The sequence below is a fragment of the Aulonocara sp. 'chitande type north' Nkhata Bay genome, linkage group LG19 (assembly GCF_057382095.1).
Source record: "Aulonocara sp. 'chitande type north' Nkhata Bay isolate Kocher_YH1m ecotype deep benthic linkage group LG19, A_spYH_male_GT1.1, whole genome shotgun sequence".
In the NCBI taxonomy this organism is placed as follows: Eukaryota; Metazoa; Chordata; class Actinopteri; order Cichliformes; family Cichlidae; genus Aulonocara; species Aulonocara sp. 'chitande type north' Nkhata Bay.
This window is the reverse complement of record NC_141362.1, coordinates 29,696,680-29,724,332: the sequence shown is the minus strand read 5'-3', so window position 1 is coordinate 29,724,332 and position 27,653 is coordinate 29,696,680. Positions and strand designations below refer to the sequence as shown.

Below are 27,653 nucleotides of genomic sequence, written 5' to 3'. Positions count from 1 at the left end.
AATAAATGAAGAAAATGTCAAAAATGTGTCACATCACCTACCCTTTGAGGAAGTGGTTGATTTGACTTATTCTCACTTATTTTTCTCTACAGGACCGTAAAGTCCTGAAAGTGAGAATCTGTCCTTGTGACTACACCAAACTACAGCATTAAAACACTTTACATTCATTCAGAACATCGAACTGACCATTCAGCGCAAATGTGTCTTGATGCCTTCACTAACATGTTAGATGTCATGCAAAGTTTGGCTTATTGTGCTGGATGATTTTTAAGACGATTCCAAGATTTTGTTACTGTTCTGTTTCCTTTGGATCTACTTTTTTTTTTTTTTTTTAAATGCACTTGTGAAAAATTAGAAAATGTTGGTAGTTGGGGTTTTTTTTTAATTCTTATTTTATTCACTGTGTTCTTAAATTCATTATTTTTGTTATACTTCATGTTAGAACAGCACATTCTTTCATTTAATATATTGGTTCTCATTCCAGGATTAAAGTGAAAATCACTCCCAATGCTTCTCGTGTCTCATTTACTTATCGATTGATTCTTATGGATTCACCTCTGAATACATGTTTTGTGGTTAATGTGTAACATGTAGAGCACACTTGCACTTTGTTCCCCCAAAAAAATACAGAGAAATTTCAGGCACAATCTGGGCCAAGCTGAAAGGTACGTGTGTTATTTCGTTAAACTTAAAAACAAACTGAATTTCGGAGCGTTTTCTAATTATAATGAAGAAATGAGTATTCAGTTGGTGTAATCTTATATTTTTTTGTAGATTTAGTGATTGTGCTGCTGTACAGTGGTGCTTTTTTTTATTTCTCGTTTCTGGGTGTGCACCCAAAACTTTCCAGGTTCTGATTTTGATGTTAAACACAATGAAGATGGCCTGTTTTCTCTTTGTGGCCCTCCTGTGCTTTCTGACTCCTATCCACCAAGCTGAACCTAACAGTGCCACCATCTCAGATCTCTCCTTCAAAAATATGGACTTTGCCATGAACCTTTACAGAAAGATATCCAGTTACAACGACAAGAACATCTTTTTTTCCCCCCTGAGTATCTCTACTAGTTTTGCGGCTCTTCTAATGGCTTCTGATGGTGTCACACACAAGGAGATCCTGAAGGTACTAAACCTGGAGGCGCTGGAGAGGGCCGACCAGCCGGATCTTATCCCTAAACTATTTCAACTCCTTCACGAGAACGTCACGCAAAACGGATCGCTGAAATTTGATCATAGCATGGCCTTGTTTATCCAACCCCAATTTATCATAGAGAGGGAGTTTGAAACCAAAATCAATAAGTTTTTTAATGCAGATATCAAAACTGTTGATTTTGCGGACACAACAGAGAGTATCAGAGTAATCAATGAGTACATTAGGGACAAGACTGGAGGCAAGATTACAGAGATGATTTCAGCCTTGGACGAACAGACCAAACTCCTGTTAATGAATGCAATTTTCTTTCAAGGTAAATTAAATCTTTTTTTCACACTTTAGATTTTGGGTTTATGTGCTATTAATTATACTAATATTCATGTCTGCACCTTTGAACTTTTTTGTTTATAACTAAACGTACAATATTACCTGCTCCACAGGAGCCTGGAAGATGCCTTTCAACTCCAATTTGACTCGAAATGCACCCTTCTACATCGATAATTATAATATTGTGCAGGTGCCTATGATGTTTAAAGAAGACAAGTACTACACTGCAGAAGATGTTTCTCTGAGAGCCAAAGTGCTGAAACTGCCATACCAAGAGGGTGTTTCCATGCTTATCCTGCTCCCCAACCCAGACATGGACTACACTATGGTGGATGATGAGATTACTGCAGAGAGGTTTCAGAGCTGGATCGCAAAACTGAGAAAAATGTACATGCGGAAAAATGCCTCGCTTTAACCAAGTGTCTGCATATTTTGTTGTTTAGCTGTAAAAATTCTAAATGACCATCAAACAATGCCTGCAGCAGATGAGCCAGTCTATTCAACATGTCAACTCATGTCTTGTTTGCAGGAAACTAGAAGTCAAGATGCCCAAATTCAACATGGAGCAGTCGTATTCCCTGCATAATCTCCTACCGGATATGGGCATGACCAGTGTCTTTAATAATTTGTCCAATTTGACAAAGCTCAGTGAGGACAAAGGGCTCAAGCTGTCAGAGGTTAGTTGTCACTTTCGGTATCATGTAGCGACACATGTGCCTGTTCCCCAAATAGTGCAGCAAAACACTTTTAACCTTGCTGTGAAATTGTAGGTGCTTCACAAGGCCATGGTTGATGTGGATGAGACAGGAACAACTGCAGCAGCTGCCACAACAATCGGTATCATTCCATACTCCCTGCCGAGGACCTTCACTATAAACAGACCCTTCTTCTTCTTCATATACCATGAAAACACAAACTGCCTGCTGTTCATGGGGAGGGTGATTGACCCCACCAAAAAATAGTTTTGCCACTGTAATGTGTTCATTCTTAAGTGGCTTCTACATGACTAATTTGGTGGATGTTTTAATCCCAGACAGTTTAAAGCTTGTTTTTTTCTGTTCTGTTCCTACAACATAATTCACCAATAATAATAAAGACGTCACCTGCATCACAAACTTGGATCTTTTAAATGTGCGTACATCTCCAAATTATGACAACCAGAGTAAATGTAATCACTTAATTGACAAATTACTGCTGTAACTGCATCTGTCAAACAAAAACATCAGTACCACGTTCTAATAATGCACATCTTATCAGGTTATTAAACTGATGCTACTGGTTGACTATAATAATTGTAAATGTAAAGATTCTTCTTTTGCCTTAAAGGTTTTGTTTACAGTAATTTTAAAAAGAGGAACTCTAGACAAATTTATTTCATTTACCTGATCACACACACACCCCACCCACTCTAAAAGTCTCAGTTTGCATGTTAAACAATGTTCATGACAGTACAATCAAACAGCATGGCTAAAGTTTTCAAAGTTGCATCTGAGAAAACCATAAGAGCCCCTTTAGACAGATGAGACCCAAGTGCACAATGCACAACGCCATGTTTTGTGAAAACCAAACACAACATATCATATCAAAGGACTTTTGGGATCTTGTGGTCATTGAGTCATAAGTGAACTCTTTGTATGCAAATGAGTCAAATGATCAAATTTCAATGTGTAATGAAACAGAACATTGCGGGTTTGGGCAAAGCTACAACAGAATGGCTGAAAAAGGAAAGAATCAAGATGTTGACTCAGTGATCCAGTCAAAGTCCAGACCTCAACTCGACTGAAATGCTGTGGCAGGACGTTAAGAGAGCTGTGTATGAATGAATGCCTGCAACCTTCAAGAATTGCAGCAAGAGTACTCTTGCTACGTGGGCTAAAATTCTTAAACAATGATGTGGGAGACTCCCAGAGAGTCACACAGAAAACGATTACTTCAGTTATACGCCGTTAAAGGTGGTCCCGCAAGCTCCTGAAACATGAGGGTGTAGTTATTTTATTTTATTTTATTTTATTTTATTTTACAGGACGGCAGAGCCCAATGAAAACTTTCTTTTCCACAAATGCGTTTATTAATTTATGTACTAGATTATATGCTAGTTTGTCAGGTACAACCTTCATTAAAAAATAACTGTAATTATCTTTGCTACGAATAATAAATACTACTGTAGTGAAGCAACTCCCTCGGCACAAACTTCAATACACCTTAAGAAATTACAGCGTATTATCCTTGAACTGAAAGCTGATAAACTGAAACCCTTGACATCCTCGGCTATTATTTAAACGTTTATTAATTTTTTCTAAACGTTTATATAGGCGGTATAAGGGGTTACGTATTTAAAAAATGACCAGAGAAATTGAAACAGCGCCTGTTGTTTAAATAAAGTTTTTCAAACCACGTGATCAACACTGTCATGGCTGCGCCCTCGTGTCTCGCGTTGTTGTAATCGTAGCAGAAGTCTAAGAGAGCCTACACTCAGTCGAGGTAAGACTTTAGTACTTACTAATTCAACTGGTAGTTTACTGGAGACTTTGTACGCTTAGTTTCTGTTAATTATCGGTTAATAGTTGTCCGCTGGCATTAAGAAACGTGGGGTGCACGTGCGCTTTTAATAACTACACGTTAGGAACTTCACGAGGTCGGCTAAAGTCACTTATTTTACACCTTTACTTTTTTTCAGAAAAATGAAGACAAAGAAGATGAAGGCGAAAAACAAAGGCATGTCCACCGGGCTAGGGAAGCCAGCGAAACGTTGCATCGACATGAAAGGCAAATGGAAAACCATAGACCTCGATCCCAGCGTCTTCTCCGAGGAGGGCTTGGAGGGTCTGGTGTGTTTCGAAGAGCTCACGGATTACCGTTTAATAAACAGTGAGGAGGCTGCGGCCAAAGCAGCAAAAGAGCTGAAAAGGGAGAAGAAGAAGAAAGCACAGAAAAGAAAAGCTGGTGACGGCGAGGAGGCTGGAGCGAAAGGAGACTCTGAGAACAAAGAGGGGGAGAGCACAAGTGAGCCAGCGAAGAAAAAAGCCAAGAAAAAGAGGAAAAACAAGAAAGGGATTGCAACGGAGTCGGAAAATATTTCTGCACAAGACGTAAAGCAGAAGGATAATGCTGCCACTGAGGGAGGAGAGGATGAGGTAGCAGGTGAGGCCGATGAAAATGATTCTGCAGCCATCACTGCTGATCCCAAAGATGCAAAGAGAAGCAGGAAGAAGAAGAAAAAGGGGAAAGGGCAGCAGACAGTGCAGGATACAGTCCCAGAAGAACAGCCGAACCCAGAGTCTTCATCAGATCTGGAAAAAGAAAAATCCAGCCAAGATAAAGTGACAAAGGCCCCACACAAGAAGGCAAAAAATTGGACAAACGCTGCACTTTCTGGTTCTGAAGACAAAAATGTTGACATGAGTGCGTGGAAGGACCTGTTTGTCCCCCCACCTGTCCTGAGGGCACTGAGCAGTCTTGGATTTGGTTCACCGACACCGATCCAAGCCCTGTGTTTGCCTCCAGCTATCAGGGATCGTATGGATATACTGGGAGCAGCTGAAACTGGTAAGATAAAAGTGATAGGTTTATAGTGTCATGTTCTGTTCACAGATTTTTAAAAGTGGAGCTAATATGGATGTTGTACTTGCAGGAAGTGGTAAGACACTGGCTTTCGGCATTCCCATAATCCATACCATCCTGGAGTGGAAGAATAGCCCAGAAAAACCTAATGATGACGCTGAACCAGTCACAAAGGTGGAGAGTTTGTACTTACCACCTGTAGATGAGTGTACAAAATCAGCTGAAGAGGACCAAGAGGAGGGAGTGGAGGCTTCTAAAGAAAACGATGAAGGTGCTGAAGATCAGAATCAAGGAGACTCAGATGAAGATGAACACAGCGACGTAGAAGATGAACAGCTTGGATGTGTTCGGGTAATCAAGAATGCAGACTTTGATTTTGATGAAAAACCTGCTGGTGCTCAGAGTCAGCCCCTCTTAGGACTGGTTCTCACTCCCACCAGGGAGCTGGCTGTTCAGGTCAAACATCATATTGATGCTGTCGCAAAATTCACAGGTAAGTCATAGCTCATCAGAGTGTTACGATAGAAGTTTTCTCGTAAGAGATGTATAAATGTCAGCATAGCTAATGTTTTCCTGCTGTGCAGATATAAAAACAGCCTTAGTGGTGGGTGGAATGGCACAGCAGAAACAAAGACGAGTGCTGAAACGCAGGCCAGAGATCATCATAGCAACTCCGGGGCGTTTGTGGGATTTGATCAAGGAGAGGCACCCACATCTGGTCAACCTCAGGCAGCTCAGGTGAGTCTTAATTTAAGACTGTCTGACTTATTTGCTAGAGGTGGTAATCGATACAATATTATCACAGTACTTCACTTATGATATGATATTATCATGATTTTTATTATTTTGTGATATGCTGAGTATTCCAATAAAATATATCACCTTTTTTAAACTGCAAGTTATTTCCTAAAGTATTATTTTTTTATTATTTTACTTTAGTTTACTATTAACATTTAACTTGCGCTCATTGACCTTCCTATTTTTATGGGAATATAACTAAAATAGAACCAGCTGGCAGCCAGTTGATGAACTGTACACATTGAGAGACTCATTCAGACTCATGGAAACATGTTGGCTATCTGTCTGGTTTCATATATTAGATAACAATTATTTGCAGAGTGATTGCAGTCAGTCCAAATCAGACTACACCTGTTAGTAGGAAGGGTGCCTCCTATCAGGTGAATCGAGCCCTCTTTTCAAAGTTTTCCCAGAGTATTTTAATGTATTTAATAAAATATTAATATTTGGTGTTCCTGTATCAATACAATATCGCCACACAAAATATCACAATAAGTTTTTGTTTTTTTTCCTTCACCGATTACCGACACTGCTTTTAACCCTCAAATCATATCATGTGTGAAAGAGCCTGATTCTGTGTTCTGTGGTAAAGGTCTTTCAGGCAGGCCTATTTGTTAGATTTTTGTTATCCTTTCTTAATTCCTCTTCTTCCTATGACACAGGTGTCTGGTCATTGATGAAGCTGATCGCATGGTAGAAAGAGGGCATTTTGCCGAGCTGGAGAATTTGCTGGAAATGCTAAATACGACACACTTCAATCCCACTAGGCAAACTTTTGTGTTCTCTGCCACTTTGACGATGGTTCACAGCCTTCCCACTCGCCTCCTTCAAAAGAAGAAGAAGAATCTGGACCAGAGGAACAAGCTGGAAATTCTTATGGAGAAAGTGGGGATTAAGTCCAAGCCCAAAGTCATTGACCTCACCAGGAAGGAGGCAACTGTGGAGACACTGATTGAGACTCAAATCCACTGTCAGAAGGATGAGAAGGACTTCTACCTCTATTACTTCCTGCTCCAGTATCCTGGGCGCACCATGGTGTTTGCCAACAGTATTGACTGTATAAAGAGGCTGAATTCTCTGCTGGTTATACTAGACTGTACTCCGCTGCCTCTACATGCCAACATGCACCAGAAACAACGGCTGAAAAACCTGGAGAGGTTCGCTGAGAGGGAGAAGTGAGTTGTGCTCACATTTGCAGTAGCAACATCAAGTTGTCTTCAACATTTATCCAGTAACTGTGTGCCACTGGTGACATCTAAACTTTAACTGTGGGAGTAAGGAATTCGTCTAGTATGCACAAAAATGCCTGAAATAGTTTTGTCTTTGTCTACTTTAAAACCATTTTTTAAATTTGTGAAAGTATTCACATTTTAAACATTTGACACATTCAAGTCCTGATGGTTTTTGTAGTTCCTGTAATCAGCAGCAGTCTTGAGCTGTATTTACTGTAAAACATTAGTGATTTCTTATTTTTTTAAAGGCACCTAGCTTTGACATTGCCATTTCTTTTGTTTCTCTTCACAGTTGTGTTCTCCTGACTACTGATGTGGCAGCAAGAGGCCTGGATATCCCCAATGTCCAGCATGTTATTCACTACCAGGTAACCCCTTAAACAGTTGCCCAAGGATTCCCCAGCATGAATAAGAGGTTATCAATTAGCCACAAAACAGTCCCTGCAGGTTTCCCGTGATGCACTCAGTGTTTATACACGACTGTGCATTTATCATTTGTTATTAAACTCTAGCTCTCTTCATCAATGTGTCTTTTGTCTCCCCTCACCCCCAACCAGTTTCAGCAGATGGTTGCACATCAGTCTTTTTCTGCTGGAGGTTTCTTCCTGTTAAAAGGGAGTTTTGTCGCCAAATGCTTGCTCATAGGAGGGTCTTTACCTTACAACAAAAACCAGCTTAAAAGATGAATGTTGGGCAACGGCTTATAACTACAGCAATGTAATGAGCACTGTTCCTCAAGAAGTGATTTGTTCATACCAGGTTCCTAGAACATCTGAGACGTACGTGCATCGGAGTGGGAGAACAGCAAGAGCGACTAAAGAGGGCCTCTGTATGCTGCTAGTAAGCCCAGATGACATGATGAACTTCAAAAAGATATGCAAGAGTCTTGGAAAGGACGAAGAGCTTCCCACATTTCCCATAGAGACCAGATGCATGGATGCAATCATGGTGAGATCCATCAGCATAAGGTCCTGTCCATTTTTGATGTTAAAGGGTTTAACTGATATAACTTGGGTTCTTCCACAGGAGCGAGTAAACTTAGCCAGGAGAATTGAAAAGGTAGAGTACTACAACAGCAAGGAGAAACACCACAACTCCTGGCTCAAGCAAGCAGCAGAAGCCCTGGAGGTGGATCTGGATGATGACTTATTACTTGGTAAAACCAGCACTTTTTAAAACAAGTTTGCATTTCAAAATAAAGTTTCAATGCAGAAAATTAAGTCCACACATTTCCACAGGCAATGCAAATGATGAGGATGCAGACAGAGAGCAGCAGAGGATGGTGAAGGGGATGAAAAAGGAGTTGAAGCGTTTGATTTCACTGCCCATTTTCAAGAATGTAATGAAGACTAAGTATCCTACTCAAATGGGAAAGCTCCCCCTGCCCCAAATGCCCCTTGCTGGGATGGAGAGTGCCCTAACCAGGGTTTCAACACAGAAGAAACCAGAGACGAGTATCCATCCACGGCAGAAAAAACAGAAGCAGAAGGCAAAATGACTTGTTTGAGAGGTTTATTAAAAAACTTCAAATGACACAATTTATAAAAAGGGTAAAAAAAAGTAAACAGCATTTTAAAGTCTCTAAATGTTTAGTGCACATTGTGCAACAGATGCTCATCCCCAGATGATGGATTCCTGTAAACTGCAAGATTTTATAAAAATCTAATTTTGTAAGTGTCTTCAAGCACAGTTGGAATTTATTCAACCGGAGTCAATATTCCTGATTCGAGCAGTTTCGTTGGTCATAGTTGTGCCCGAGGGTAGAGAATATCGTAATGAGATGTGTGGTAGAGGAGATGCAGGGATGGGTCCCCATTTTCTGGAATGATGTGGTGAGCCAGCTGTTGTCCGTCGCCTTCCATAGAGACGATGTGGATGGAGATGTCCAGAGCCTGAGATAGAGCCGAGATGTCCACATGATCACACTCCATCGCCATAGCCTCCACTTCCTTAACGAAGAGAAGAGATTTTAATCAAAATCCTTCAAATTATCCACTTTAAATAATTCAGAGGTTCTTTATGCAGTATATGGCAGCAACGCCGATACCAACTTCATGACAGTAGACATGTAGATCAGGTGCTTCCACAAAGTTGCGGAAGAAGTCTGCATTGTTTTGCAGGTGTGCTGAAGTGAGCAGCCTGAGATACTGCACAACACTGTCGGAGGTAGTATGCTCATTGAAGAGCCTGAATAGTGAAATTACATCTGCTTGGCTTTGCTCAACAACCTGAAGAACCTTCAACAGAAAGAGGAACAATTAGACTTTGCTTTTTTTTTTTACAGAAAATATGGTGCCTGTAAGATTTCATTCAAGAGTCATTTTCTGCACCTTTTTAAAATAACTACACAGGTCTAGCAGGATGCCAAACTGGTGAAGCGCAGGAGTAATACTGTGTTTTTAAAATCAGAACAAACTGGTGTGTAATACAGAGAGATATACATCCAGATGGCCAGATTCTGAATTAGGTTGATATACATACTCAGACTTCCTAAGCCTGCTGCCACCATTTTGGTTCCAGCAGAATAAAATAGTGGCAACAGGTCTTAGTGTGATTAATTAAACAATGTTTTATAGCCATCTAAACCATGGAAGGTCTACCTGGGGGCTTTGGATGTCCTCCGAAAAGCCTGAGGAACTATCCATGAAGACTTAAGAAATGGCAAGAGCGCTGCCTGAGTGTTCAGGCTGTGTTAAATAAAATGTAGTCATACCAAATATTGACTTTTAAAGCTCACTGCACAAACTTTTTTTTTTTTTTTTTTTTTTTTTTTTTTAACCTTAGTCTACATTACAATTACTTTGCACATTTCAGTAAAATGCTGCATCCGTTTTCCCAGGAAAATGTAAGGAAATAAGGGGTGATTCAAAATCTTTGTACAGTGTTGCAGTTGAAATTGTAGACGCAAAGCAAATGGTCCAATCAGTACAAAAGTAGTTGAGAAGCAGACATCTGTCTAATGCAGGGGTCCCCAATCCCAGTCCCCGAGGGCCGGTGTCCTGCAGGTTTTAGATCTCACCCTGGGTCAACACACCTGAATCACATGATTAGTTCATTACCAGGCCTCTGGAGAACTTCAGGACATGTTGAGAAGGTAATTTATCCATTTAAATCAGCTGTGATGGATCAAGGACGCATCTAAAACCTGCAGGCCCTCGTGGACTGGGATTGGGGACCCCTGGTCTAATGACCAGGATATTTTTACACACACACACACACACACACACACACACACACACACACAGTTATCATTTGTTCGATGCATGTACTACATACACATCAAACAGCAAGTCAAAGCTCACAGGCTACAAAGTGCCATTCCCCCCATTATTTTACTAATGAGGTCTGAGGAGATGCTAATAACTTGTTGGAAGAAAAACAAAAATATGAGTGCATTTACCGTGTCCAGGTGGTGCCTGAAGAAATCCTCCTCAAATCCTGCAGAGACCAAAATTGCGCTGCCCTGGATTATCTTGTCCTTGAACCTAACATTGAGAGGGGCGAGACAAGCACCACCCTTATCAAATCAACGCTGTTCAATCAGGTGATATTAGTGACAGCAGTAATTAAATCTGACCTCTGCAAATCCCTGGCACTGTGTAGGACTGACTCCAAGTATGCGAAGCAGAAAGCTCTGTAGAAGCAGTTGCCGTCGCCGCAAACTTTTCTTACGGCGGAAAACTGGCTGCTCAGATCCTGAGAAAGGACAACAGGTCCGGTTATTCTACAGTCGTCGTTATGAGGGGTGACCGTGACCACCTGCACTACATCAACCTCAGCCCCTTTTCGAAATAGCCTACTTGCTGTTTGGCACTCAGCATTTGCGCAGGGAACAGCGAAGAAATGTCCTCTCTACATGAAACCAAGCTGCCATCGTCCATCTGTGGACGAACAAGCAGTTTTACTACCTGGAAAAAAAACCCCGCAGTTTCAAGAGTTACCTGACTGTGTGACGTACCTTCATATTTCAACAACCTGGAAACAATATAAAAAACCCGTAACGACAGTTAAGAAATACGCGTGTCAAAACATTGTTGCCTTTTCGTTCCTACTTTCTAAAAACCGGATGTTTGCGGAAACCACGTGCTTGTGTTAAAGGGCCAGATCGGGGTTTTTATAGCGTGCGAGCCATGTCTTCAGTTTCTCATGAAAGTACTGAATCAGGCTTTTATCTGCTAAATAGGATCATATTTGTATTAAAAATGTACTTAAAATTGTTTTTTATTGTTCATATACTATTTTTCATGCATCGTGCTGGTGGGGTGCTTACAATAAAGCTTTCGGGGCACCCAGTCATAGGTTTGGGTAAGCAATCCGAATCACCAAAGTAACAAGAAACTATAGCTTTTTACATTATTGTCGTGGCATCACAGGTTTTAACTCTGAAACGTGGGAAATGTGAGGCAATAGGGTCAAAGGAGATTTTATTGGCTGCTTGTTTTTGGTGTTTTGCATGATGCAAAGGTGGTGGATTGCTGTTGATTGAGTGAGCATTTACATAATTTGATTATGACCACTTTATTTATTTTTTTAAATAAAAGCAACATTCACAATACAATGTGCCCAAATCCAAATTTACAACTTCGGATGACCTGTTAAACATGAGGATCTCATTTCAAACAGCTACGTTTTCAGTTCCTTGTCTATGACGTCTTAAGTGCAAAGGTTGCTGCACACATTTTTTAAACACTGAACAAATGTTATAAAGGCAAATAATGAAAAAAAAACATTATGTTCTCCTACAAGCTTTTTTTTTCTCAAGGTTTTGGTAACACTTCATTTGCTACGAAGTGGTAGCAAATGCTTCTTCCCACCTCAAGAACGAACCTCCACTCTCAACAAACCATAAGAGACAACACTGTGATGAATACTCAAACTACAACATCAACCAAATGTCTCACTCCTTCTGCTGACTTTACTTGAACTTTTGATTTGTGTTTTACTTCCAAAGCTTCTCATTGACCCCCTCTCTCTTTTGTTTGCCGCAGCGGTTGTGCTCGTCATCAAACTCCCCAACTCCATCATCCTCCTCGCTCTCCTCTCCGTGTCTACCTTGTCCAGAATGTACTCCTGAAAGAAATGGTCAGTCAAGATTTGGGTAAACTAAAAATGGACCCTAACAATCATCTCATCCTGCACGTAAATACCTTCACCATGTCCATCATTGTCAGCGCGTTCATCTTTTCCAGCGGTCCGTATTCTGGTAGGTAACACTGTTCTGCAAGGTTGCTGATGGCCATAAGCAGTCTTCCCACTTCTGTAACCTGAAACATGAAGGGCACACATGACATTATTTGATACAAAGTTCCCAAGATTAATGAGCAGGGTCACATCCAGCTAATCTGGAAGGCATACCTTCTCTCTGGATAAGTCTTGCTCCATCTGCAAGTTAACCTCTGCCTGCTTGTTCTTCTCTTTGAGGGTCTCTAACTCACTCTGCAGTTCAGACAGCTCTTTATTGGCCATCTGCAATACATACAAAAACACATCAACCGCTATAAACTACAGTACTGCTATGAAGACATGATACATCTAACATCCGTATTTGTATATCTGACCAGTTTCTTTACGCTGTGTTCCTCCTTCATATTCTGCAGCTGCCGCTGGCCTTCCTCCACCTCCGCCTCCATACGTTGCAAACGTTGCAGCAGCTCCTGGTGTGTGATGGATAAGGTCTCATGACGCCGAATGATGGGCATGACTAGAGATTCAGACCCGTCATCGAGGTAATCTGAAACGGACTGTGTGCTTTACTCAACAGGCTAAACAAAGCAAGTTCATTTGAAGGCTCAATAATGAGCATTTGAACTTACTGCTGGGGAGATAATCTCGTGTTTTTATCAAATAATCCTCATAGATTTTGTATTTTGCCACTCTCTCCTTTAAAACTTGCCTCCTGCAAATTAAACCATGGCAAAGCCGGGCTTAAAAAACAACTTCATGAAAGAAATCTTTAAATGAAAAACAACATTTCAAGGTCTCACCTGTCTCTGAATCCTTTAAGCTGTTCTGTCAAATCTTTTATCTGCTGCTTTTTAAAAATGTTTTGCACCCGTGAAGCTTCACAGCTCTTTAACGCTCTGCGTTGCTTTGCTTCATTCTCAGCTACGAACTTCTCAAATTTCCCTACTTTTTCTTTAGTCTGCATGAAAAGAAAAGATAAAAGCCAGCCACATTAGGACAGTCTCTTTCAGATGATGGATAACTACTACTGCTTCTCATTTAAGGTGGTCTCAGCTCACCTCTTGTAGTTTTATTTCAAGTTCAGACCTTCGCTGAGCAAGGGCCTCCATGCAGGCTTTAAAATCCAGCCGTTTAAGTGCAAGTCGCTTCTCCACCTCATCCAGCTCTGCCTGTTTCTTCAGAACCAGGGTCTTTTGCAAAGTAGTCACTCCTGCCTCCAAGACTCTGCTCGAAGGCTACACACACACACACACACACACACACACACACACACACACACACACACACACACACACACACACACACACACACACACACACACACAACCAGAACGACTCAGATGCTTTAATACTGAAACCTTTGCAGGGTGCATTTATGAAAAATGCCTCAAAAGAAAAGTTACCAAGTGGTTTAAAAGGAGAAGTAAAATCAAATAGAATTAAAGGTATAAAGCAGGAAATAGAAGAAATAGAACCTGTGGAAGTGAGACTATTTTCTGTGAAGGCACAAATCTTACCACTTTTAAAACTGGTATGTGATTGGCATCATCTTCCCTTCTGTGTGTGAAGAGAAAACTGTCAGTAACAGTCTAAGACAGTAAAGGCATGTATGAATGGGGACATCAGACTAACTTGCTGCTCCTCAAAACCACGGGCCTACCTGCTGTCCTGCGACTGTGTCACAAAAATGTTGTTTACTCCATTTCCCACCTGGAGTTTTTGACCAGGACTGTTCTCTAAAAAAGGAAGAGAATGCGTCGTCATGTCTTTTAGTGGATTTGTCGCTCAGGAATTCTGATGCGTAAAGAAGCGTCTTCTGGTGTTCTTCGTTTAAACGAACAGAAGAACAATCGGGGATCTTTTCCGGATGTTTTTTCTTGGATTCGCGTTGCTGTTACCTAGTGACCAGGGGCCAAACAACAGGGAATGTACCGGGATCGTTTCTTTGTTGTCATGGCAAAAGCAGGGAAGCCTCGGCTTGGTTACCGACCGAGTGAGAGCGAGAGAACGCGAAGAGTGCTCACTCCGTCCCGGTTCCCGCAAAGCCTGAAACATGTTGTGAAAACCTGAGTTGTCCTTGTAGCTTTCGGTGTGTTCATTTTAAAGATCATTTTACTTATAATTAGTTGCTTTTAAAAAAGAATAATTACAGAACAATACTTTAACATATGCACATACTTGCAATTACTTGTTGTGTTCTCAGAAATGATAAAAAGTAAAGACAAAGAGGCTTCTGGGAAATGTAAAATTCTTTAATTACAAAAAACCCGTAAAAGTTATTGTTGCCTTTTTACATTCCTTTTTTATTCTTACTTCAATTAGCTTAAAGAGAATTAAAAACTTAGTGTAATTATGTTTTACGGACATTTAAATATTGCTATGAATTAATAAACAAACACCTGGAAGGATTGTAGATACCTCCACAAAGAGCTCGCATTAAAAATTTGCTGCTATTCGGATTTTAACAGCTTGACATGACTTCCATTGAGCTCTATGAATTCATTAAAACCTAAATTAAAAAGAAAGGGAAACGGCAAATCCTCCTGCTTCCCAACCTTTAAGCATGTGTTAAATGTTAAAATATACTAAGTTTTCAACTTTAAATAATTACTTTCATTTTTGTAACTGAAGAAGTTCAAATTTCCACCTTAAACAAAAAGGGAAAAAGTAAATTTGGTCAAATTTAATGTCACATTTAAAATGCACATGAGGAAACTCTTCCTCCTCAGTAGATGGTGCTAAAGTATGCACTACCATCATTCTGCAAAGGAAGGTCAAAAGAGCATTCAAGGAAAGTCACAATGATAGTCACAAAATTCATTTGATTAGAAAATTTGCAAAAAGAAAATGATATACAATGCCATGAAAAATGAAGTAAATTGATCCAGAAGAGTCTCGCTGCATGGCAGTGAAATATGTGAAGGTGGTGCAGAATAAATATGAGAATAGAGGGGCAGTGTGACGTGTGCTGTAGAAGTGACAGATGGGTTCAAGGTGGAGGTGGGATTACATCAGGGATCAGCCCTGAGCTCCGTCTTGTGTGCAATAGTGTCGGACAGGTTGATAGATGAGCTCAGGCAGGAGTCTCGTGGACGATGATGCTTGTAGATGGCGTTGTGACCTGTATTGATTTGATGCCAAGCCAAAACATTTGAGATGCAGTTGTGACATTTTACTTGTTCTTATCAAAGGCTCCTCTCGGGAGACCATAGTGACAATTTAATATACTCTCAAAACACATACAGGTAACAAATAAGAGGACATCAGGACTGTCCTTGCGTCTCACAAGAGTGGGAAAACTCTGGAATAGCTGCTGGTATGTTGTTTGGACTACTGCACTTTATACGTCACAATGCTGAGTTTGAGGATACCTTTGACTGACTGCAGCTGCTGTCTAGCTTGTCTTGGCGTTAGAAGGCAGCAAGCTTTCAAAGAAAACAAGTATGAGTGAGCCGAGTCTTGCTCGACTACATTCCTGTAAAACATTTTACTAATTTTACTTCCTGATGCCACCACGCATTATCTTCATAATTGTTTTTAAAACCACAAAATTCACATTAATTGTTTTCTACATAAAAATACATTAAGGACTTGCGTTGCTGTGTTACTGGTCCAGCAGTATGTTTGTGAGTCCTGTGCGTTTGTGTGTCACATGCTTATTGTGTTAACTGAAAGTCCAGTTTTGTAACTGTGTGTTTACTGAGAAAACAGACACTTGGTTAAAGACGTTCACTAAAAAAAAGATTCTTCACCTTTTATAATATGAAACAATAATTTTGAGTAAAATATAATTGAAATATACAAAATCAAAGGTTTATTTATTCAAATAATGAATCATTAAAGAAAAATGTGCTTGAATTTATACCAATGAAGTTCATTTATTGGAACAAATTTCATAAAATGTAACATCTATATTGCACTTATGTAACAAAATTACAGGTAAAGTTTACATGTAATTAAATTTCATTTCAGCCGTAACATTTCTGAGTGTGTGTTGTTATTAACCTACTGCTTTTAAAAAATATTTAAAATTGATAAGAATTCAAAGTTGTAGTTTGTTGTAACAAGGGAAAAGGAGAAGCAAGAGGAAGAACCTTTTCCATAAGATGGAGAGCAGCTAAAAAATAAAAGGGCAGTCAGATATCTATTCATATTAATGTACAGAATTCACCTGCTTGCTGCTACTACTGCACATTCACCCAGTGTATATACTATGTAGAGGAAGAACATATATATAATGTTCTTCCTCTACCCCCCCCCCCCCCCCCCCCACCCCCAATTTTTGCACATGTCGAGGAGCGTGTCAGGCTACATTTCACTGTGTGTTATACTTGTATAACTATGCATTTGACAAATAATAAAGAACCTTGAACCTGAACCTTGAACCTTGAACTAGTCAAGGAGTCCAAAACTCAAGAGTAGAACGGAACATTTATTTATAATAAAACAAGCCCAGGGCATATAACAAATAAGCTAAAACCAAGCTAGAAGTCTGACTTTTACATTGTATTTACAGGTCCAACAGTCTTGAACAGCTGCTCTAACCCTTACAGAAATCACTGTTTTCACCAGTTATGTCTTGCTTGCTTGGAAAGGCCTTCTTACTGGGCCCAACTCCTCCACTATATCCGACACCAGTTCCACAGATGAGTCCAGGGCGAATCTCCTTGGCATCCATCCTGTTGCACCGCTTAACCTCTGTTGTTCTCAACTTTGTGCCACTTCTGTGACTCCTGTCATGCTCTAGAACAAAGGCACTTTTAAATATACAAAAAACACTCCGGGATTCCCTGTTACAACATGATAGTTACAACATAAGAGTAACTGTAATGTTCAGCTTCGTGGAAACTGTCAGAGGTACAGATTCCCTGGTACTGAACACATCTGTGTTGTTCCTGTCCTGACTTGTTTTTACAGGACGTTGGTTGTTTCTTGTTCTTTGCAGGCATTTGAAGCTTAGATATCTATCTACACATAGTCTTTGAATGCAGTGATACACAACATCACTGATATCAGTCTATGTTTTTCCAATGACACGTGGCTGATTAATGTGAGATGTACCATAAATAGACTTTTCTTTTGTTAACAAACGAACAGCGTGGACATCAGTTGAAAAGCCGTTTCACGAAAACTCCCTGTTCAGATCCCTGTTTGCTTCTGAGGGGCTCAGCCTATATCTTGGAAATGTTACTTAACTAACATTGGTCCACCTGGTCCAGCCCTAACTAAAGCATATAGTTAGGGCTGGACCAGGTGATCCTGAATCCTCCCTTAGTTATGCTGCAATAGACGTAGGCTGCCGGGGGATTCCCATGATGCATTGAGTTTTTCCTTTCCAGTCACCTTTCTCACTCACTATGTATTAACAGACCTCTCTGCATTGAATCATATCTGTTATTAATCTCTGTCTCTCGTCCACAGCATGTCTTTATCCTGTCTTCCTTCTCTCACCCCAACCGGTCGCAGCAGATGGCCCCGCCCCTCCCTGAGCCTGGTTCTGCCGGAGGTTTCTTCCTGTTAAAAGGGAGTTTTTCCTTCCCACTGTTGCCAAAGTGCTTGCTCATAGGGGGTCATATGATTGTTGGGGTTGTCTCTGTATCTATGAAGCACCTTGAGGCGACTTTTGTTGTGATTTGGCGCTATATAAATAAAATTGAATTGAATTGAATTACTTCTCACACACTCACAAGAGGACCTACACACTTCTTGTTAGACCTTCATCTTCTACAGGTTACACACAAGGGCACCAACTGAATGGTAATAGTGGTTTGACACGAAAATGAGTTCACTCCAATAAAAATCTGGAACTGGAGCAGAGCCACTAATAATTATAAACAAACCACCCCCATCACTGTTATAATTGTAGTTACAGCTGAAAAGTCCCTGACAACTCTGCAAGGAAGCTCCATAATAGCTACATCCAACAACTAGCAATGTAAACCTAGAATACCATTGACTGCCATATAATTTGGGGGGGTGGGGGGGCTGTTTTTTCCTGGCAGCCATGCTCTGGTCTGGCCTCCTCCGATAAGGTTTGGGAGAAACTCCGGGATGACAGACTACAGCCCAAGAAAAATACTCAACATTACAATCTAGGGAAGTCACAATAGGCTCTACATACACCCTACATACTTCTATGTGCTGTTTTTTTGTCTCTTTTCCATCTTTCTCCCACTTTCTCTCTCCCTCCTAAGAATCCCACCATCAGAACTGCTCTATCTGTTTTGTAAAATTGAAATCAAAATGCCCATCAGTACTTAAGTGCATCTACATATGTCACTATGTACATGTATAGCTGTGCATGCATGTATGTTTTTTTCCTGTTTTTGTTTTTCTTCCTCCCTTGAATATGTGTATGTATCTGTATATGTGTGTGTGTAGGTATGTGTGCAGACATGTCTCTTTATTCAGGTGGACTTGTGTGCATTTGTGTGTACACATATAAATCAGGTTGATTTTGGGTTTACTTTTTATTGCTATCCCTCTTTTATCCTGTCTGTTTCAACTTGTCTTGTTTTACTTGTTCTATGTCCATGTCCTATATGGATGTTGGTTAAAAATAATAATTAATTAATAATTAATTTTTTTAAAAGAGCAAATGCACTGGTATATCACAGGGAAAGAAAACCTCATGAATGTTATCATAAAAGCTTGAAGAAACTGTCAGAGTCACTGATTTACTGGTACTGAATATGCCTGTTTGTTTCCTGTCCTGACATGTTAGTATGTCGTGACAGGACGGTGCTTTTTTTTGCAGGTGTTTGAGACATACATGTGTTTTCATATGTTTTGGTTTGACTTTGTTGGGGAAAGATCGCAGATTACCCAGGAATTTGCAATAGAGCCCGTTTGCGTGGTTGAAAATAAATATGTCGAAGGACTCGTTCGTCGTCATAAAACTATGAGGCCACTTCCAGTTTCAATAGAGGAAGCACTTTTTAAAAACATTTCGGAAGAAGTAATTGTGAAACAATCTGTTGTCATTCTGCTTGTTCTTCAGACTCATTTTTGCACTTCACACAGTCGCAGCAAGAGGTGACGCATGTTATGACAGAATCCTTCAGACCGTCTGATTAGGATTAGCATATTTGTTCTACAAAGTAACTCATATTTTGTGCATAAGGAGAAAGAACAATGTCATGTGGTGAGTCTATCAAGCTGTTTTTTGGGGGGATTTTTTCTATCCAATTTAATTCTAATTGTCTCTGTCATTGTTTTGTAAAATTAATCATGCCCTGTAATCTCAGCTTCATGTTTTTTTGTTATCCTCCTGTTGCATAACTCACTAACAACACTACACACACCAGCACCTTCTCTGGAACAGCAGTACCAAGTGGAACATAACACTGCTGAACATGTCCTTAAAAGGCATCCCCCCTCACTGCCTGAGTCGCTGCTCTCTGATTTCTGCCTTTGCAGATTTCAGCTCTTTTATATGAGTTAGGTCACTAATTCACGTGGGATGTGTGTATTATACTGTGCCTGTGATTTTATTGCTGCTGTTGATGTTCTAACTTCTATTTTCCAACTTCTATTGTGAATAGTGTTTACTCATCTATGAAAAAGACAACAGCACTTTTTGAGGTGTTCTGCACTTAAGACTGGACAACAAATCTCCTCCTGTGATGATTGCAGTCCAAAAAGCTGGGTCTCTTTACCAGAGACTAAACAGCGACATCAAAGACAGGCTGGCTGGATGCTCCCTGACTTTCCACACTTCACAAAACACCACAACAAACCTGCTCAGGTAAGAAAAGATGCCATCACTTCTTAACGCTTAACAATTTAACATTATCTTGTCACCAAATACCGCAAATGCTATTCCTAATTGTTTTTCAGTGAAACATTAGAGATAGTTATTCATGACATTTTTGAGCATGGCACGGCGTGAAATGCCCCAGTGACGTATCAGTATATCTAAATAGCCGTCAAGATGAAAACAAGAGACATGAAAAGAAAAGCGCCGGTCTGTGCTGACTGCCTTAGTGTTGCTTGTTAAAAAAGCAGAGTTACTACAAGTTTTCTGATGGTGAAGAGCCTCAATGGGCTATTTTGTGGAGGCTCAATGAAAACAACATTAATTAAAAGGATGTATTTGAGTAGTAGGTGGAGGTGAAATCATCACGTTTTATAGTTATTTTACCATACATGTGATGCAAATGTTAAGATGTCTAAACCTTAAAGACACAAATAAAACAGCACCAATAGCATTAATGTGTAGTGCTCACAGGTGGCGTTAAGGAAGTCTTTCTGTCCCTACAAGACTGTTTTTACTGTATGGGGAAGCAACTTGTTAAAACACAAATATTCAGTACACCGAGATTTACTTCCTTGAGAGTCTCTGAAGTTCAGTGGAAAAACCTTTCGCTCTTGTGGAGAAACTGAAACCTGTTAAATGAGATTTAGTGGTTAGATGACACTCACAAACCACATGCTCAAACATGTGAGTCAAAATAAGCAAATGAGTTCTGAGCTGCAGTGAGGCCATAAACAGGCACTAATCAATATGTGGTGCCTGTAGAATCATAGATGAAAGCTTTATTACACATTGTTTCATATGGTTGGCTGACAAAGTATGAGGCTGAAAAACAAATCAGATGAATAATAACGTGGATTTTATTCATGGACTGGTCACTTTTGAGATTTTTGCTTCAATAGCATATTTTTCTTCAAGCAGGGGAGGAAAGAAAATGTCCAAAATATACATTTGCATCTTTATTTTACTGCATTTTATTGACTGGACATGCAGATCAGTAAGAGGTAAGTAAATATGTAGTCTCTGTGGTTGATTTGGATATTTAATTATTAAATGGTTTCCTTTTTGGTTTGGGTGTTTTTTTTTCCTGGCTCTTTGCAATATATTTTCTCATTTTTGAAGTGATACAAAAAAGATTTTAAAAATCCAGTGATAAAAAAAACGGCAATAAAAACGGAATTACAAACACAGTTTTATATCCAACATTCAGCATTCCGTTATGGAAATGTATGCAAACTGATTTAGATTTACATAGATTCATAGCTTCATTTTCATAGTTAAGCATAACATTGCCGTGTGTGTGTGTGTGTGTGTGTGTGTGTGTGTGTGTGTGTGTGTGTGTCAACATCTGACACCCATACACCGCCACTGTGTTTAGCATTTGTTCTCCTCTGTGATGGATCGCCATTCTGACTAAAGATGTTCCCTCAAAGACTTTATCTAAAATCTCCCATAAGTGTATATTTAGGCTGAGAGCTCGTGATACCCAGAGGGCACCCTCATAAGCGGATAAAGATGTTTACTCAGAACTCATTTTGAATTCATTTGCAGTCACCCTTCCCTCCTAGAGGACATGTGAACCCAAACAGCGCCCACAAAATGCCTCCATCCCACAACATAACAGGGCCACTGGACCCCCTCATTATACGGTCAAGAGTTCTATTTTTTCCTCTAATCTGTCACCCATCTTCACATGGTTGAGCAAAAACACCACTTAAAGACACTTGGCTCATCGGTGCCCCCAACAGGACTTAAATTGTAAAAAATCTCGAAGACATAAAAAGGAAAATATGATCTTTGGCATCATTTAATACACTGGTATCTTCTGATAAACAAGCTACCTGAGCTATAACAGTGTCTTCGTCGCTGGAGTGAAGCTATTACGCAGGCCACGCCTCTAGCTGCCACGAAGGACGCAGAGGTCACATCCTCGGTATTTTTCTGGGAATTTAGGGTGGTGGAGGGTTACATTCAACAGATATATGTGTTGACGTTTGGAGTCTGTTTATCAAAAAAATTATTTTTATTTTTATTTTTTTATTTATGTATTGCTTCCCTTTTTTTAGTGACATTAGGCCACCGCCTATCGCTTATAATACAGTCAATGTGCACAGGCTTTTCAAAATGGAGCAGTGATTAATGGTTCGTTGTGGGGGTCTCTGTTTATCTTCTGCAGTTGTCACATATCAGTCTCGTTATCTAACTTGGAAACCAGCCAGTAAAGACGAAAAGAGCTGGCCTTACACTGCATTATCTCCAGGGCTGTTTCTCTTATCTTTAAACGTCCGAGTCTTCTGACATATATGGATAAGTCCGTCATCCTGCCGCCTGACAATACAGTCCCAAAATAATCTGAGAGACCACAGCTGAGCCCTGCTCGGCTCTGCGCGCTGCTCCGCCGACGCCGACGACCTGGGAAGGAAAAAAGCGAAATCTACCTTCAGTAATGACGAAATTCAGTTACTCTGACTATTTGTCTCAGTTCCGTTATGCCGGTAATAAAGCTGTGTCGCGACTGCGAGGGGATAGGAGAGGAGACAATGAGAGCGACGGCGCGTCAGAGCCGGAGTGAGTCTTTTATTGTTGTGTGGACTATTTGAGGCTGCCTGTGTTCGTGTGTGTGTGTGTGTGTGTGTGTGTGTGTGTGTGTGTGTGTGTGTGTGTGTGTGTGTGTGTGTGTGTGTGTGTGTGTGTGTGTGTTTCAGAGTGAGGGTGCTGGTGGCTCTTGTGTGCAACTTCTGCATAAATAGCAAAAATAAAAATCACACATCCTGGATTACTGAGAGCAAAATCAGATTATTATGATGATAATCACCGAATGTACAGATTTTAGGGTCAGTGCTGCCTTTCCCATAAGGATCTGGTGTCTTTCTAAAAATACACTTGATTGTATTCAGACTACTTAATGTTTTAGGGGGTTTTCTCTCCTTTCAAGGGATGTTGATCCTGTGGTCTGTGCCATCAAAAGAGGAGATGTGGAAACTGTCAAAAATCTGACAGCCTCTTCTCACTGGGTGCTGAAGGAGAACAATGATGGATGGATACCTTTGCATGATGCTGCCTACTGTGGACAGGATGAGTGCTTGAAGACCCTTTTAAGGGGTAGGTGATTGAAAGTCTCAAAGAATTATCCCAGAAATGTAATTTGTCACCCTTGAATGAATCACATGTTAAGAAAAGAAACGTAAATCTATTGCGGGAGGACTTTTAAAATGTCATGTGTGCTTGTTTTGTTTAACGTGTATTTTCTGTTCTAGCCCTTCCAGGCTCAGTAGACAAGCGCACATTGCAGGAGCAGACGGCCTTGCTGCTTGCGGTGTCTTGTGAACACTTGGCCTGTGTGCAGTGTCTTTTGGAAGCAGGTGCTGACCCTGACATCAGCAGCAAGAGCAAAGAAACACCTTTGTACAAAGGTACAGCTGTGGGCTAAGAATTTCTTACAACAGCTTATATGAAGCCAGGCTGACTCGTGTCTTTTTGTGTCTGTCCAGCATGCGAGCTTGAGAACATAGACATGGTGAACCTTCTTCTCTCTTATGGGGCCACTGTGAACCAGCGGTGTGCCCAGGGCTGGACAGCCCTTCATGAGGCTGTATCGAGAAACAACACAGAGATCTGTGAGATACTGTTAAGAGCTGGGGCTATAATTAATCCATCTAATACCTACACCATCGCTCCACTGGTTGTAGCAGCTCAGCAAGGACAGATGAGGACACTGTGTTACCTTATTGAGAAAGGTACAAAAAAATTCCAGGTTTTCATGTTTATGATTTCAATGAAATTATGTTATAAAAGAATGATGATTGTTTTTTGTTTATTTTAGGTGCAGATGTCAACACGCAGACATGCGATGGGGTTACGGCGCTGCATGAAGCGAGTAAAAATGGCCACATGGAAATTGCGGCCCTTCTGTTGACTAAAAATGCAGATGCCAACAAACCGACAAGCTCAGGACTGCTGCCTTTGCACATCGCTGCCCAGTATGGACATGACAAGTAAGTTCAAATACTAACACTTGCAAAATGGATGAAATTATAATAATAATTTAAAAAAAATGATTAGTGTGTAAAATTTGTATTCATATCCTAAACTTATTGTTAAAATATGCAATGGAGCGGATGTTGTAAGTGGCGCTGTAAGCTCTAACTTCTCTGTATTTGTTGTGTTAACTTTACATTAACATTCTTTTGCTTTGTTTTCAGGATTGTATCTCTGCTCGTCTCGGTGACAAGTCGAGCCATGCTCCGGCACAGTTGGATCAGCCCCCTCCACCTGGCAGCAGAGCACAACAGACACACTGTAGCAGCTGTGCTACTGAAGACAGGTGCAGATGTAAACGCCACACTGCCCCACAGCCACTCCATCAAGTATGCCGATCGACGCACTACGGCCCTCTACTTTGCTATTGCTAACGGCAGCACCGAAACAGCAGAGGTGTTGCTTAATGCCGGTGCTAGTCTAAGCCTGGATCCAGTCAGCCCTCTGCTGATGGCTGTGCGTCAGGGTTGTGTCAGCACTGTGTCTTTACTGCTAGAAAGAGGAGCTGATTTAAATGCAAGCATCCCAACATGTACTACCACATTCCCAGCTCTTGTTGCACTTTGTCAGAATAATCTGCCTCTACTCAAGTGCCTTCTGGACAATGGCTGTGATGCGCTCTCCTGTTTTACGTGTGCTTATGGCAGTGCCCCTCACCCAGCTGCAGGACAATCCGATATAATAACTGCTGGCAGTAATGGATATGCTTTGCAGAATGGCAGCATGCTTCCTCTAAATTGCAATGAGCCTTCAGAGAGGATAACACAGGTATGCAAAAAGAGCAAAAAGTTGGTCATAACAAAAATATGCATGTTCTTTTTCAGTAATGTAACTTTATATGATTTTCTTCTTTAGTTCTGCGAGTGGATCTCAACGCCAGTAATGAGTAAATGGGCAGGGCCAATTATAGACTTGCTGCTAGAGTATGTTGGCCATGTTCAGCTGTGCAGCAAGCTCACTGAACTGCTGGACAGCCGTGAAGAATGGCACGTTGTCAAGAGGAAGTTGTGTAAGTATCAGATGGAAACATGTCTCTTTCACTCTTTTCTTTCATGTCCTCACACATCCGTTGAATGCAAATGTGGTCCACAAGGAAGCAAGCGACAAGCCTCTTCATCTTTCCTTTTTGTCTTGTCTTTAGTGTCACCATGTCCACTGCTGCACCTCTGTAGATTAAAGATTCGGACCCAGATGGGGGGACACAGACTGAGATCCATCACAAGCGTACCTCTGCCAAACAGACTGATTAGATACCTGAGCCACGTTGACTGACTTTAAAATGAACCTCACGCAATATAGTCCTCAGAGATAAGACTATATTTATCTTCTTGTGGTTCTTTTTTTAGTCGTGTCTGATATCTTGAATGTGTAAATGTTCCTCTCAAAGAAATTTTATGTGTATAAATATCTATTTATAATATATGTGAAGTGACAATAAGCCTCTTTAATCTGTCCTTCAAAATGTGTGTGTGTTTGTGTGTGTGTTTTCCCTTTGGAGAAAGCTTTAGCAAAAGGTAAAAATGATCTTGTGCCCAAAGGAGTTTTTAAGGGAAGTTGAATCATTTATTTAAAAATAAAAGTCATTGTTTCAAATGTGCCTATCAAACATTACTTTGACAAAGAAAGGCGATTCTCATACTTAAAAGAGGAAACTAAAACAGGATGTTTGGATTCATTCTATGACTTTTTTTGACTTAAAAAAGAACAATCATCCTCTGTAGACACCTAAAAGTAGAAACCTTTTTACCTTACTGTCAATTTTCAGGCATAAGACTGGCATGAAAGTGAAGATGATGAAATTATTCAGTGCAATTTAGTCCTTTAGATTTAAAAGACAAAAATAGATGAAGCATTTCAATAAGTGCTGGAGGAAGTATCTCGATTTAAAATGCTGAAAGAGAAACGCTGAAAGTCATTAGTCCTATTTACACGCGTTTTGTGTGATGGGTTCATTTAGTGAGTTAATTAAATGAATCCAAACACACTGAAGATTGGTGACTGAGCGGTGGGCTTGGTCGGTATGGGTTTGACAACAACGTGCGTGTGAATTTTCTGTCCATAAGGATGCTCGGATCTCTCCGTCTCAGTCCCTGCTGCTTTGCTCCACAATCCCAGGGGCGGATGAGGGACAAAAATGTGATTGTGAAGGATCTGGTGTCCGTGGTACTGGAAAGGGCAACAGCCGCACACACTCACGCAGTGGTGAGAGGTCACGTCCAGTTTCAGCGTCTCTTTATCCGCCGAGCTGCGCCGGCTGCACGCAGATATTGCGGTCTTTGCATCATCATCACAACTTCGTTTCCTCTTTTCATTCTCAGTCCCCTCCGATGTGCCTGCATGGCTCCTTTTCATTCCTAAATATGAGTGCTCCCTCTTGGTTGGGGTCAACTTAGGTTCCTCCCAAAATGAGGCCGGTAGCTGGCGTTTCCTCATAGGCACCTGCTCCACAGAGCTCCCCAGTTGATCCACATCCTGCGCACCAGAGCTGGCCTTTTCTGCCACACTCTGATGGACAGACCCCATCGGTTTGGCGCACCTATACTCCGCAGACCTGTGTGTGTGGCATCTTGGGACTCTGGAGTATTTTTGAGAGAAGCGCTTCAGTTGTTTCTGGAGATATTTCCGGTGATCCACGGAGCGCCTGCACGGAGCGGACTTATCTAGGGCCGCCTTGATGTCGCTGGATGCCAAATTTACAAAATTTAGTAAAGTTTTGACCTCACTGTCTGCATTTGCCATATTGTATCGAGGGTTTGTTCAGTCCATGTTAAAATATGCAATCCACCGTCAGGATCTAAAGAGAAATGAGAAACACACGAGTCACGCAATCAAGCCTCAAATGAGCGGGATGCTGGATATTAGAGATTAGTAACCTTTTACTCACCACTGCTGGATCAGTCCGGATTCTCTCAGTCTAACCTCAGACTTCTCCCAGGCTGCAGTATAGGAGCACTTCAACAAGTTGAATGAATATAAACTCCTTGTAGTTATGGTGCTTCCCTTGAACCAATCAGCGACCCCAGGCCTCTTACAATGCACCCCAATCAGCCTCCAAGCGCCCTGGTATCAAATTCTTCACCATCGCAAATTGTTGTCATGGAGATCTGGAGGGGGGAAAGCCGCTGAGGGGATGCAATATTTCTCCTACAAGATGATTTCTACTCCGAAAATGGTAAATGTGCGTTTAAAAAACTAGTGCGAATTCTTGTCGAGCATGCGTGCATTATAACCTGACATCAGAGCGGTTAAAGTTGAGTTTCTAACACATAAGCCCGTTATTCCCTCCCCAAGAGTGATGTCAGCTGTAGGATTTGGTGAGGGGTGGTGGGATCTGAAGAGTGCATAACCATGGAAAGGGTCTTGAAGGCTCAAGAATCTTGTCTTTCTGTTTGCCCCCTCAATCGAGCGACACAAAGGCTGAATTACTCATTCAAACCTCGCGGGACAAAGGGAAAGGAGCTGGATAGCACTCCTGCATTTGTAGTCAAACATTTAGAGACTTAAATCGAGTCGTCATGAAGGAGAAAGAGTCGGACAAAGCCCATAGAATTGCCATCAGCAAACATTTTCCTGTGTCATATTATGGGGTCTCCATGGCTCCCTCTGGC

General features: G+C 40.9%; 6 protein-coding genes across 8 annotated transcripts; 3 read left to right on the top strand and 3 right to left on the bottom strand.

Annotated features, from left to right (window-relative positions):
* Positions 1-543: 543 nt before the first annotated feature.
* On the top strand, positions 544-2,592 carry serpina10b (serpin peptidase inhibitor, clade A (alpha-1 antiproteinase, antitrypsin), member 10b). The gene is made up of 5 exons (XM_086274240.1): positions 544-665; positions 851-1,463; positions 1,591-1,864; positions 2,007-2,154; positions 2,248-2,592. The coding sequence occupies exons 2-5, from the start codon at positions 863-865 to the stop codon at positions 2,437-2,439; spliced, it is 1,215 nt and encodes a 404-aa protein (XP_086130366.1). The 5' UTR covers positions 544-665; positions 851-862; the 3' UTR covers positions 2,440-2,592.
* A 1,263-nt stretch (positions 2,593-3,855) lies between these two features.
* On the top strand, positions 3,856-9,810 carry ddx24 (DEAD (Asp-Glu-Ala-Asp) box helicase 24). Its single transcript, XM_086274239.1, has 9 exons — positions 3,856-3,958; positions 4,155-5,023; positions 5,109-5,531; positions 5,623-5,776; positions 6,499-7,011; positions 7,361-7,436; positions 7,828-8,016; positions 8,095-8,224; positions 8,307-9,810. The coding sequence occupies exons 2-9, from the start codon at positions 4,159-4,161 to the stop codon at positions 8,564-8,566; spliced, it is 2,610 nt and encodes an 869-aa protein (XP_086130365.1). The 5' UTR covers positions 3,856-3,958; positions 4,155-4,158; the 3' UTR covers positions 8,567-9,810.
* Positions 8,564-11,162, bottom strand: LOC147307323 (ubiquitin thioesterase OTUB2-like). Its single transcript, XM_086274242.1, has 6 exons — positions 11,027-11,162; positions 10,869-10,949; positions 10,646-10,764; positions 10,469-10,553; positions 9,120-9,305; positions 8,564-9,017 (listed from the first exon to the last, which is right to left on the bottom strand). Exons 1-6 carry the CDS (start codon positions 11,030-11,032, stop codon positions 8,811-8,813), a joined length of 684 nt encoding a protein of 227 aa, XP_086130368.1. The 5' UTR covers positions 11,033-11,162; the 3' UTR covers positions 8,564-8,810.
* A 143-nt stretch (positions 11,163-11,305) lies between these two features.
* ccdc197 (coiled-coil domain containing 197) lies at positions 11,306-14,152 on the bottom strand. Its single transcript, XM_086274241.1, has 9 exons — positions 13,912-14,152; positions 13,769-13,808; positions 13,311-13,487; positions 13,053-13,210; positions 12,882-12,964; positions 12,627-12,799; positions 12,424-12,534; positions 12,216-12,332; positions 11,306-12,138 (listed from the first exon to the last, which is right to left on the bottom strand). Exons 1-9 carry the CDS (start codon positions 14,013-14,015, stop codon positions 11,953-11,955), a joined length of 1,149 nt encoding a protein of 382 aa, XP_086130367.1. The 5' UTR covers positions 14,016-14,152; the 3' UTR covers positions 11,306-11,952.
* A 5,125-nt stretch (positions 14,153-19,277) lies between these two features.
* On the top strand, positions 19,278-25,614 carry LOC147307321 (ankyrin repeat and SOCS box protein 2-like). 3 transcript variants are annotated; one of them, XM_086275310.1, is made up of 9 exons: positions 19,278-19,395; positions 19,796-19,998; positions 22,943-23,109; positions 23,265-23,420; positions 23,499-23,744; positions 23,831-24,002; positions 24,210-24,813; positions 24,901-25,054; positions 25,187-25,614. In XM_086275310.1, the coding sequence occupies exons 2-9, from the start codon at positions 19,877-19,879 to the stop codon at positions 25,315-25,317; spliced, it is 1,752 nt and encodes a 583-aa protein (XP_086131436.1). In that variant the 5' UTR covers positions 19,278-19,395; positions 19,796-19,876; the 3' UTR covers positions 25,318-25,614. The 3 variants fall into 3 exon arrangements, with proteins under 3 accessions (XP_086131436.1, XP_086131437.1, XP_086131435.1); XM_086275311.1 differs by lacking the exon at positions 19,278-19,395 and having other exon boundaries at positions 19,729-19,998; XM_086275309.1 differs by lacking the exons at positions 19,278-19,395; positions 19,796-19,998 and adding an exon at positions 21,529-22,575 and having other exon boundaries at positions 25,187-25,612.
* On the bottom strand, positions 24,234-27,569 carry LOC147307320 (protein FAM181A-like). Its single transcript, XM_086275312.1, has 2 exons — positions 26,930-27,569; positions 24,234-26,839 (listed from the first exon to the last, which is right to left on the bottom strand). The coding sequence occupies exon 2, from the start codon at positions 26,782-26,784 to the stop codon at positions 26,011-26,013; it is 774 nt and encodes a 257-aa protein (XP_086131438.1). The 5' UTR covers positions 26,785-26,839; positions 26,930-27,569; the 3' UTR covers positions 24,234-26,010.
* Between the last annotated feature and the right edge of the window lie 84 nt (positions 27,570-27,653).

What these genes read in the sequence shown, in the direction of transcription:
- serpina10b (XM_086274240.1), top strand. Translation starts at nt 863, where the DNA reads ATGTTAAACACAATGAAGATGGCCTGTTTTCTCTTTGTGGCCCTCCTG. An exon ending in GAATGCAATTTTCTTTCAAG is followed by an intron (nt 1,464 to 1,590) that starts GTAAATTAAATC and finishes CCTGCTCCACAG; the next exon opens with GAGCCTGGAAGATGCCTTTC. An exon ending in AAGGGCTCAAGCTGTCAGAG is followed by an intron (nt 2,155 to 2,247) that starts GTTAGTTGTCAC and finishes GTGAAATTGTAG; the next exon opens with GTGCTTCACAAGGCCATGGT.
- LOC147307323 (XM_086274242.1), bottom strand. An exon ending in AGTGCCAGGGATTTGCAGAG is followed by an intron (nt 10,554 to 10,645) that starts GTCAGATTTAAT and finishes TCTCAATGTTAG; the next exon opens with GTTCAAGGACAAGATAATCC. An exon ending in TCAGGCACCACCTGGACACG is followed by an intron (nt 9,306 to 10,468) that starts GTAAATGCACTC and finishes TTTCTGTTGAAG; the next exon opens with GTTCTTCAGGTTGTTGAGCA.
- LOC147307320 (XM_086275312.1), bottom strand. Translation starts at nt 26,784, where the DNA reads ATGGCAAATGCAGACAGTGAGGTCAAAACTTTACTAAATTTTGTAAAT.
- LOC147307321 (XM_086275310.1), top strand. Translation starts at nt 19,877, where the DNA reads ATGATTGCAGTCCAAAAAGCTGGGTCTCTTTACCAGAGACTAAACAGC. An exon ending in CTTGAAGACCCTTTTAAGGG is followed by an intron (nt 23,110 to 23,264) that starts GTAGGTGATTGA and finishes TTTCTGTTCTAG; the next exon opens with CCCTTCCAGGCTCAGTAGAC. An exon ending in GCCCAGTATGGACATGACAA is followed by an intron (nt 24,003 to 24,209) that starts GTAAGTTCAAAT and finishes CTTTGTTTTCAG; the next exon opens with GATTGTATCTCTGCTCGTCT.
- ddx24 (XM_086274239.1), top strand. Translation starts at nt 4,159, where the DNA reads ATGAAGACAAAGAAGATGAAGGCGAAAAACAAAGGCATGTCCACCGGG. An exon ending in GATGCATGGATGCAATCATG is followed by an intron (nt 8,017 to 8,094) that starts GTGAGATCCATC and finishes GTTCTTCCACAG; the next exon opens with GAGCGAGTAAACTTAGCCAG. An exon ending in GGATGATGACTTATTACTTG is followed by an intron (nt 8,225 to 8,306) that starts GTAAAACCAGCA and finishes ACATTTCCACAG; the next exon opens with GCAATGCAAATGATGAGGAT.
- ccdc197 (XM_086274241.1), bottom strand. Translation starts at nt 14,015, where the DNA reads ATGACGACGCATTCTCTTCCTTTTTTAGAGAACAGTCCTGGTCAAAAA. An exon ending in ACATACCAGTTTTAAAAGTG is followed by an intron (nt 13,488 to 13,768) that starts GTAAGATTTGTG and finishes GTGTGTGTGTAG; the next exon opens with CCTTCGAGCAGAGTCTTGGA. An exon ending in TTGAAATAAAACTACAAGAG is followed by an intron (nt 13,211 to 13,310) that starts GTGAGCTGAGAC and finishes CTTTTCATGCAG; the next exon opens with ACTAAAGAAAAAGTAGGGAA.